The 9,910-nt window shown below is 39.7% G+C and overlaps 2 protein-coding genes and 1 pseudogene across 4 annotated transcripts in view; 1 reads left to right on the plus strand and 2 right to left on the minus strand.

The window, feature by feature from the left end:
• The window catches only part of PANC (pantoate-beta-alanine ligase), a 44,739-nt gene extending 39,031 nt beyond the window's left edge, over window positions 1-5,708 (plus strand). The window contains exons 2-7 of one of the 3 annotated variants that reach the window (XR_015188617.1): window positions 2,980-3,235; window positions 3,576-3,920; window positions 4,016-4,129; window positions 4,205-4,336; window positions 4,713-5,007; window positions 5,170-5,708. Coding sequence is in view for 2 of the 3 variants with exons in the window: in XM_086516257.1 (XP_086372383.1) it covers window positions 2,987-3,235; window positions 3,576-3,920; window positions 4,016-4,129; window positions 4,205-4,336; window positions 4,713-4,841 (969 nt within the window). In the remaining variant the exon portion in view is untranslated. The other 2 variants (XM_086516257.1, XM_086516256.1) reach the window with 2 other exon arrangements.
• A 1,508-nt stretch (window positions 5,709-7,216) lies between these two features.
• LOC147454252 (pre-mRNA-splicing factor SLU7 pseudogene) lies at window positions 7,217-8,379 on the minus strand (annotated as a pseudogene).
• A 69-nt stretch (window positions 8,380-8,448) lies between these two features.
• On the minus strand, window positions 8,449-9,161 carry LOC147454253 (pre-mRNA-splicing factor SLU7-like). The gene is made up of 2 exons (XM_086517303.1): window positions 8,929-9,161; window positions 8,449-8,848 (listed from the first exon to the last, which is right to left on the minus strand). Exons 1-2 carry the CDS (start codon window positions 9,159-9,161, stop codon window positions 8,449-8,451), a joined length of 633 nt encoding a protein of 210 aa, XP_086373429.1.
• Window positions 9,162-9,910: the final 749 nt, after the last annotated feature.

Raw genomic sequence — 9,910 nt, forward strand, 5'->3', positions numbered from 1 at the left:
TGTCCGAGCTATATGGATACACATCTATCTCATGGGTAACAGTGTGCCATTGGTCAGATATGGACATCTTCACACCAGCTTGAGATTGAGATTGAGACTGGTAGATTCAGAGGGATACCAGCAGCTAGCAGGATATGATGTCTATGCCTCTCTCTCTCTCTCTCTCTCCCCCCCCCCCCCCCCCCTCTTCCCCCTTGGTGCTCATATATTGTACTAGATTCACCACTTTGGAATTTTTTGGTCTCATAGGTACGTTGGCCTTTTGAAGGCAATGTTTGGAAGCTTTGGATATTGTACATGGACTCCATGCCTGTAAGTTCAAGGATTGGTGTGTTGGTCACTGTGCTATTTTGTTGGCTGGTGATTACATACACAGGGAGAAAACATATTCATTAGCCAGTGTGAATGGTGCATGCCTTTTGGGAGACTGCCCCTCATAGTGTGAATAGGGTCTTTTTGCGTTCACAACATACATGAAAGACATTTCAATCACATTTTGAGATATTATTGTGTCGACCTGTAAAAATAGGAGCTCTATTGACATACTATTAATATCACCTATTTTTGTTTTAGTTGTAAGTTCAAAAGATTTCCTTGATCTTTTGATCGTTGTTGTTCACTTGGCCCAAGCTCACAATAAATAATGTTCATTACATTTTCCATATAGCTGAAATTCCATCTTCAAGGGAAGGTCTCTAGCCTGCAGATTGAAATTTTCTGTTACCTTAAGGTAGAGTAATTTAAAGAATAGTTTGATATCAGTAGGCTTCTTTTGGTCGGTTTTTCCCAATGGATAATGGTTATTAGCTTGTTAGGTGAAGTAAACTCTCAGACTCTGAAAGAATTGTGATCTTTCAATGCAAGAGGTTATCTTGAAACATCAAGACTTTTGTAAGTCTTTTGGTTTCAAGTGCTAGCCTAAATTACCTACCGTTTGGAAGTTCCACAAGAACCCTATAAAGCCTAGATTTATAGCTGCTTCTTGTAACACCTCTTTGACCAAGGTTTCCAAATAGCTTAGTTATTGTTTCAAAGCCATTTTACCTAGCGTAAATGAATTGTGGAAAAATATGCTAAAGGAAGCAGAGGTACCTACCGATTCAAGTTGGATTTTAAATGATTCAGTAGGTGTGATTCCTGAGTTTTTGAACTCTTCAAGAAGCCTTAAGGGGAAATCTTCTCCTTTATGTCTCCAAACTTTTGACTTACAACGCTATACACGAAGCTAAATTTGGAGGACCTTAATTTTAGAGTCAAGTCTCTTATTTCAAAAGTTTTTGCGTACAAGCTTGAGAAGGATAGGTACAAGGCATTGCTAGTAGAAAAGTTAGCCTTGAACTTTGACTTCTTATGGCTGAAAAATAAGAATGTAGATGTAGACAAAGGAAGAAAGAGATTCACCAGGATTGTAAATGACATTGACATCATATCTTGGTTAGATTTTCTTTTGGACAATTTATATATAACCATCGGCGACTCTCTTTTCAAGCAAACAATTGGTATCCCTATGGGCACCAATTGTGCTGTTTTTCTTGCTAATTTCTATCTTTTTACCTATGAGTTTGATTTTATGGAGCGTTCTGTCCTTGCTAACACTTGCCCAATATTTTTGCAGAAGTTATGCAATGTAAGACGCTTTGTAGATGATCTGTTTGTCCCTCACGTTCCTTCTTTTCAAGATTTTATGTACTTGAATTCGAATTCTGTAGGCGGAGGAATTTATCCCAAGGAGTTTTGTGAACTTAACTGTACCACAAATAGTGATTGTTTTGCGTTTTTAGACCTTTTGATTTTTCAGACTCCCTTGGGATTAGAAGTAGATATCTATGATAAGCGCCTTGAACCAGAATATGACAATCTAAAAATCATACGTATGCCTCACATTTCTCTTTTAGCTAAGTATGGTGTCATTTCCTCTTAACTATTTAGATTTTCTCGTCTTTGTTTTAGTAAATCTACTTTTTGTTGTTCAATCTTGCCATCTTATTTCTTTACTAGTTGAAAAAGGATATTCATTCAAAAGAATCGTGAAAAACGTTTGTTCATTTTTGCATCGTAGTAAGTTTATTTTTAATGTTTCTTCCTTTGGAATGTTCAAGATAATCAATAGTAAATTCAATAGAAGTGGGGAGCTAAAAAGCCCACTTATTCTTTGACTTAATAACACCTTATGTTGTTGTTTTGATCTTTAGCGCTTCTAGTATTTTTACTATAGCTTGACAAAAGCTAGCCTTTATCATGGCTGAGTATGCCCATCACCTCCAGAGGGTGATAGAAACTCAGCTCGTTGGTTTTGTAGAGTACGTTCAAAGCATGAATGACCTCTATATAAACCTACACCTACTCTTGGCAGTGACGACGTGAGTAGGGATGTCATAGCTGTTGTCCAAGCTATGCATGATAAAGGTGATAATCTTATTCTTCCTGTTTGGACAAGCAGGGAAGTTGAGATCAAATATTGTCAAGTTTGTTTCTTTGCTCTTCGTAGGTTTGTAGTAGTATTCATTTTTCGATTTCGTATTTAGCTTACCTAAGGACTTAAGAATGTGTTCCGTTAGAAGTTGTTATGTGAAGTTTGATTTCTAGGATTGAGTTTTTAAGATGTCTTATTCTTTTTTGCTTAAAGTTGAGTACTCGTTTGAAGCCAAGTAAGTTGCGTCAACTTATTTTACACATGCCTTTTCTAAAAACATTTTTAAGTTAATAATGTTTTGTTTTATCTAGTTTTGTTCCGTAACAAACAAAGTGATTTAGTTTGTTTGTTTGTTTTTGTTTTTCTTTTCTTTTCTTGTGTCCCTTGCTTTTATAGTTTTATATGAGTGCTTTGTTCCCTCTTATAATTCGTGAGTTCAGACTATTCTGAACTTATGAAGGTATATATATATTGAACACTTTTTTAAAAATAGTATTGCACTAGCTCTCTTCTTTAGTTTCTCTCTTCTGAACTCTAATAGCCTAAACAGGGCATTGTCGTAACAGGATTGCAATGGACTTGTTGCGAGAGAAGAATGAGATGCGAGAGTGGTCAAGGGCAATGAAGAGAGCTGGCAAGAGAGTAGCATTGGTACCCACCATGGGTTCCCTGCATGCAGGCCACCTTTCTTTGGTTCAACGTGCAAAACAACTTGCTGATGTGGTTGTCGTCTCCATTTATGTCAACCCTTCCCAATTTTCCCCAACTGAAGATTTTGGCCAATATCCAAGGGACGTCCAGGGGGATCTCAACAAGCTACAGGTTAAGTGTGTTTTTGAAGTTGATTCAATTTTCCTTTTGCTTCAGATGGTATGTTTGTCTGTGCATGTGTTGTGGCATGGTATTTGTGAGCATGTCATGTCATTGATTTGTTTGAACACATGCCAAAAAATTATGTGCTTAGCTTTGCCATGAAATGTCGAGAAGATAATTGCCATTAAGGGAGGCACTTGTGTAGCTTAGCATGTCTGAGTGCGATGATTGCCTTCTTTGACAGTAACAAATGCATCTAGTGTTATTGCTCTAGCTTACATGCTTTCAAGTTCAATGCTTTTGTATGGTCTTCCTCACTTTGACATCTAGTGTCCCCTTGGTAGTGCAGCCCTTTTGTGTCGATGCAGTTTTCAACCCGCATGATCTTTATGTACGAGATGCAAACCAGAGTGGAACAGGGCTGTTAGAGAGCACTACCAAGTCTTCACAACAAGCTCCGAATGAGACCATAGATGACAAAAGGGAGCTCAATCTGAAAAGACAAGAAGGGGGCCATGGACATGAAACATGGGTAAGAGTAGAGAAGCTTGAGTTGCCATTATGTGGTCGCAGTAGGCCAGGCTTCTTCAGAGGGGTGGCAACAGTGGTGACTAAGCTTTTCAACATAATTGAACCTGATGTGGCTCTTTTTGGAAAGAAGGATTATCAGCAGTGGCGAGTTATTTGCCGCATGGTATTTATTTATGTTAGGTTTCTGTGGCATTGGGGTTTGCTTCACTGTAATGATACATTTCGTTGTGTTGATTTCAAGTATCATCGGTGCTGAAGGTGAGAGACTTGGATTTTGCAATTGAAATCATAGGATGTGATCTACAAAGGGAAGAGGATGGGCTAGCAATGAGCTCCCGAAATGTTTACCTTTCTTCAGCAGAGCGCTTGCAGGTTGGTTTTCTGTGGTTATAGATTGGATTTTGATGTTGTTTAGTAGAAAATTCACCTGCCTTCTATGTGCTGCAGGCACTGTCTATCAGCAGATCTCTAATGCAAGTCAAGGAAGCAGTTTTGAATGGAATTGTAGATGTCTCTTCTTTAGTCAGCTTGGTAAAACAAGAGATAACCAGTGCCTTTGGACGAGTGGACTACATTGAGGTCGGTGATGTCATACCCCTGAGTTTTAAAATGCAAGTTTAGCTTATGCTACAATCTTGGGAAAATTATAAAAATGCCCCTGAAGTTTGTGGAAATTCCCAAAATACCCCTCAAAAACTTCAAAAATTCCTAAAATACCCATAAACAGTCGAGGAAAAAATGTCTTTGCGAGACTGACAATGATTGTTTTGGGATTTTTTTGGAAAAATGTAAGGGCATTTTGAGAATTTTGGCAAAAAATGAGGGGTATTTTGGGAATTTCCGCAAATTTTTGAGGGTATTTTGGTAATTTTTCTTACAAATATTCAACTAAACATGGCTTACCCTTGCTTGTGTGGTGATATTGCTGATTATAAAAATTCAAATTTGTTCTCAGATATCTGAACAAGAGTCATTACGACCTTTGCAATTTGTCGATTGCCCAGCTGTCTTGTGTGTAGCGGCATGGTTTGGTCGAGTACGACTCATTGACAACATTGAGTTGGAACCATCTCAACCTCAGTGATTGAAGGCAACAATGGAGGTTGCGGAAATTGGCATGCACTGTCGACAAGAACACATTACGATCATGGTGGGCAGCATCTATTATGATGACACGAAGCACTTGAGGTGCTAATTTGGTTAAGTTATGGTGCACCCAACAATGAAATGATAGAAGAACTTGTCTAATGGTAAGATGTCTCTCAACAACCACCATTGTGGATCATTTTCCCTTTGCTAAGGCAAGATGCTATGGTAAATCATTTGGCTAGAAAACATCCAAATGCATCTGCATGCTTATCAATGAATATAATGTTCAATCTTCAAGTCTTGATGCTTGCCTCTGTGTGTAGATGTCTTGCAAAGTGGGCTCTCTGTCTCTTCTTATAGGACTGTCATTAGGAGGAATGCACCACATTGAGGTTTCCTTTTTGTCTCTTTCTCAATTTTAAAGTTTTGTACCTACAAGTGAAGAGTGTAAAGGGCTCCTTTTTCATTAACCAAATGTTTCGAGAACCTTCACAGCCAGAGGGTCTATGGGGCTCTGCTCTTGTAGCGCCATCGAGGGTCCCCATGTACTTCCATGCAGGGCTTGCCAAATACATTTTTTCTATCCAAAGAAAATAATGGCACAATTAAAAACTCTTCCGGTTTATAAGCCAAAATCTGAAGCATTTGCAGGTATGTACACTAAAACTTGTAAGATTTTGCCGGTTTCCTTCAAGGCAAGCTCAGACTCTAGCCGGTTTTGCAATTGTGGATGGTTATAAATACATTAAAGCCTGAATTTTTGCGAACACTGCTTCCATCACTATAGCACCTTTCATCTTATAGCATCCACAACTTCACAGCCATGCTATAGTGGACAACAAGTTTGTTGTATGTGAGAACTCATCTTGTATATTTTTTAGTCTCATAGACCATTCCATTTACTAGACTTAGATAAAGTCTCTCTTTCTAGGGCATCTCTCTTGCTGTGTATCTCTTCCGCAACTCTCTCTCTCTCTCTCTCTCTCTCTCTCTCTCTCACACCCAAGCTGGTAGATTGGCTATCCAAATTCCCTCTTTTCATTAGGTGTTGAGTACAACACTTGAGGTCTCTTGATCTTTGAGGTCTGTTCCTACTATGCTAAAAGCTTCTCTCTCTCTCTCTCTCTCTCTCTCTCTCTCTCTCCCTCCTTGTTGGATAGGTCTCTTAGGATTGTTCCTACAATGCAATCAAGGTTGTATTTGTTTGCATGCAAGATACTAATTGGAGTCAAACTAGCAAACCTTTTACTGGCTCAAACTAGTGATGGTCAAAGTTAAATACATAGTATCTATGAAGTACAAAACCTTTCAAAACATCTAACATACAAAAGTGAAGGGTGATGGTGTAGGAAATAAAGGGCTTCACGACATCAGAAAGTAAGAAAGATTTTGCAGTGTTTTCTTGTTCCTTGCACCATGTTATGAGAATGTATCCAATTTAGGAGACAAATGCTCATCAAATAGCAAGTAGGTCTCTACTGATTTGAATAGATAGCTATTTAAACTAGGTCTCCACAAATTTAGAAAATTAAAAATCCTTACAAGACATCTGAAATTGCTTAGGTGAAGGGCAAGTTTACAAAATCAAAGTTTATGAAGCCAAAATGTACACACCCACATCGTGCCTTCACCTTCTAGAAGCATGCGATATCCTGCTATCTCTCTGCGGGATTGAGCTCTTATTTGAAGAAATGGGAAAGCAAAATGATTGTGCATGTCTTTACATGTATAAAGAGGTGGCCCAGTGTGCATCCAATGTTGGTCATTTTACATTTGTGTCTTCTTTTTCTTCATCTTTCCTTCAGAGTGTTCTTCTCTTTGGAGTTTGCTTGCATATGTATGGTCTTTATCTTTATACCCAAAAAAAAAAAAAAAAACTTCCAAAGATACCAAAATGAAGAGTCTTTAAAGAAAGTAAAGTCTATTGTGTGTAAATGTTATTGGAAAGTCGAAAGACATTGTATTCTTTAAAGGAGGTTTTCTAAAGAATGTTGTGTGTGAATTTTTACACCTTCTTTTCTTTACCTTGTTTTTTTCAATTTAAGGAGCAACTAGTGCTTGCACAACAAGCACAAGAAGTTTTGGACAAATTCTCACAATATTTCCCACATTGTTACTTACCTCAACATCATGCGCTTTTGTGAGGGAGGCGCCGCATACCTAGCTAGGTACGCGGTGCCTCTCGAGCAGAAGCTCATGATGTTATGCATTGTATGAAAAACACTGAGAAAGACTCCATTTTCCTACATGAGAAAATTTCTAAATCTTCTTGTGAAGGTGACGATTCACTTTGGCATTCTAAAACAATAAAACAAAAGGGAAGTCAAGCCATGTAAGGCTATGAAATGAAGAGACCCAACGAATAACTATAAACAAAAGAAAAATTCATTTGTTCACATGAAAAGGTAGGCCCAATCATTAAAGGAATTATTCAAATTTCAAATGTACTCCTAGCTGTCTTCTCCTCTTAAGGCTTGTTTAAGAAAGCCAAAAAGGGTGATCTCTGCACACACAAACTTTGAATTCACTGATCACCCTCAGCATACAACCCACAACACAAGGTTAGGAATGGTATTGCCCAAATACCAGAATGCAACCTTTGAAGTATCTTTCCGTCAGCCGATTCGTCATATTGTACATATCTCATAATTATACAACTAGAAAGACACTTTCCTTCCTAAATCCCATAACCAAGTATTCATTAGTGAGTCTCAATGTAAGAAATCTTTCATTGGGTCATCAAAGTGCACTTTCTTCATTCGGTATGCTTCCATGTCCTCCACCGTAACCTGGTCATTCCAAGTGACATTGTACTTCCGCTTCCTTTCATCTCTCTCTTCCCTCTTTTTCTCATCCTGCCTCTTCAATGCTTCTTTAAGAAGCTTGGGGTCCAGGTTTAACTCCTCATTAGACGTTTCTGTACCCCACATTGCCAAGGTTTTCTCTTCTTGAACAACCGGGGCGGTTGGAAGGCTGTCTTTCCGAGCCAAGTTCGCCTTCATAAGCTCCACCGAAGCTTCAGCAGCTTCAATACCCGCTGAGCCCGTACAATAACTGTTCCAAATCATTTGTTTGCAGCACTTGTAACCCCACTTTCCATCCTTCCACCATGAACCCCAGGCCGATGTGTGGTTGTTAATAAAAACATCCTCTTCATATTTGCTCTTGGGAACTGCCTTTCCCTGTCCTCGTATTACTCGCCCTGCTCTGTCGTATTCCATTTGTTTTCCAGTTTGACCAAGAAGCAGTTCCATCGGAGGCTTATCTTCAGAAGCAGCATTTCCGTACTTTTCGATGATGTCTTTCTTCAATTGCCCCTTCAGTCTTTCTTTCTCTATCGTAAACTCTTTATATAACAGCTCTGCCTGTGAGGGTGCTGCTTGCATATGTATATCTTGGCCTTTTGCATACGCCTCCCAGGAGTGGATAGTCAGCCACTTGAATTCCTGTGCTTGGCCACTTGTTCTGTTTTGATTGTCTCCACGGTAAAATCCATCATTCGGGTCCACATCTGGAAGCGGATCTTCACGCATGGATCGAGTTTTGGGATCGTAATATGCAGAGTTCAAATCTAGATTGAGTAGATATTTGGCAGTGTCTTCTCAAATACGCAAATTCCGAACAGTTCCAGTACTTCCTCCTCCAGTCGTACGGACACGTTTTTCCACCTTTGCAAAATCTCTTTGGTTGCTTTCGTCAACCTTTGCCTCATCCATCTCAAGATCTTCATCCTCTTCCTTGCTCTCCTGCAACTCCAATACCTTAGAACCATCTTTTCCTTGAAGGTTATGCAGCTGTTTCTCTTTCTGATATTTCCTTCTTGCCTCATCTCTAGCCTCATAAGAATTACAGACCTGGATGTATGATGCAGGATCATACCCATTCCACCGATCACGTTTTCCATCAAAGTTCAATTCAAAATCTTCGATCTTTTCATCAGGTGCAATGTGCTTGTTTGTCCATTTTGCGCCCAGCGTGCATGGCCGTTCCACGCAAGACTTGCTATCATGAGTCATGGCTCCACAGTTGACGCACCCTTTCTGTATTTCTCAGCTTGGTAGACCTTTGCGCCGCGGTCATACCAATCTTTGGAGGAATTCGGGTCCAATTTCCATTTGCGCTGATGCTTGAGACTGGGTCTGTCTGCCTTAAGATACCATGGTGCAGAGGACATGAACCTGGGGATGTGAGGGTTGATCTCCTTTCCATCCTCATCGAGCTCAGCAGGAGCGAGCCCGGCCTTACGAGCTTCTTCCAACTCCAACCGCTTCCTGTGATCGTCTCTGGACCTAAATCCCACTGCTGCTGTCGCCATAGCCTGATGAATGCAAAAGACCAGCAGTGATCGAAATAGCAGAGAAGGTCCTCTTCACACGGGTTGCGCCGTGGATTTTGCTTTTAGTGATTTGGCTTTTCAAACATTAAAGCCCATGAATGCTAAGAGCTAGTTCACATGAATCGCGCAACCCGCTCCCCCTCTCTAGCTTATTCTCCTCCCAGTTGCGATTTATTTAAGTTCACATGCAAAACTTCCAGAAAATTATTGCGCACTTGTTGCGAGCCTGCTCCATGCTAGGGGGGTGGAGCGCAAAAGAGAACAAAAGCAAGTTGTGTATCCATGGCGGGAGCGTTTTGCGTTTACAGGCATGAGCACTGGGAAGGAGTGTTGCGCACGAAGAAAAACCTATAAAAACCAGTTACGCTTGAAAATTGAATCCCCAAGGAAATTGTTGATGGCTAGTTGCCGATTGCCAACAACAACAAACCCCTCATGTAAACAAGCTCTAAGGCTTATCCATGGCTCGCTAAAAATATTTTTCTAACCAAAGAACGTTTTAAGGTTAAAGTTTAAATCATTTTCCCGTATCTAAATCCAAACTTGTGCAATTTTACCGGTCTTCTTCAAGACGAGCTTGAATTTTAGCAAGGATTTTATAATCTTGGTCAGTTTAAAAAACACTCAATCGTGGTTTTTCTATGGGTATAATTCCTTGGCTTCTTGTGTGATTCGCAAAAGCCTCTTCCATACCTTGTATAGTGAAATTAAGAGAGAGAGAGAGAGAG

This window comes from Adiantum capillus-veneris, chromosome 7 (assembly GCF_014529385.1).
Source record: "Adiantum capillus-veneris isolate H3 chromosome 7, ASM1452938v2, whole genome shotgun sequence".
NCBI classification, from domain to species: domain Eukaryota; kingdom Viridiplantae; phylum Streptophyta; class Polypodiopsida; order Polypodiales; family Pteridaceae; genus Adiantum; species Adiantum capillus-veneris.

Coding starts and splice junctions, on each gene's coding strand:
- LOC147454253 (XM_086517303.1), bottom strand. CDS start 9,161: ATGGCGACAGCAGCAGTGGGATTTAGGTCCAGAGACGATCACAGGAAG. Junction 8,849..8,928: donor CCGAATTCCTCCAAAGATTG/GTATGACCGCGG, acceptor GACTCATGATAG/CAAGTCTTGCGTGGAACGGC.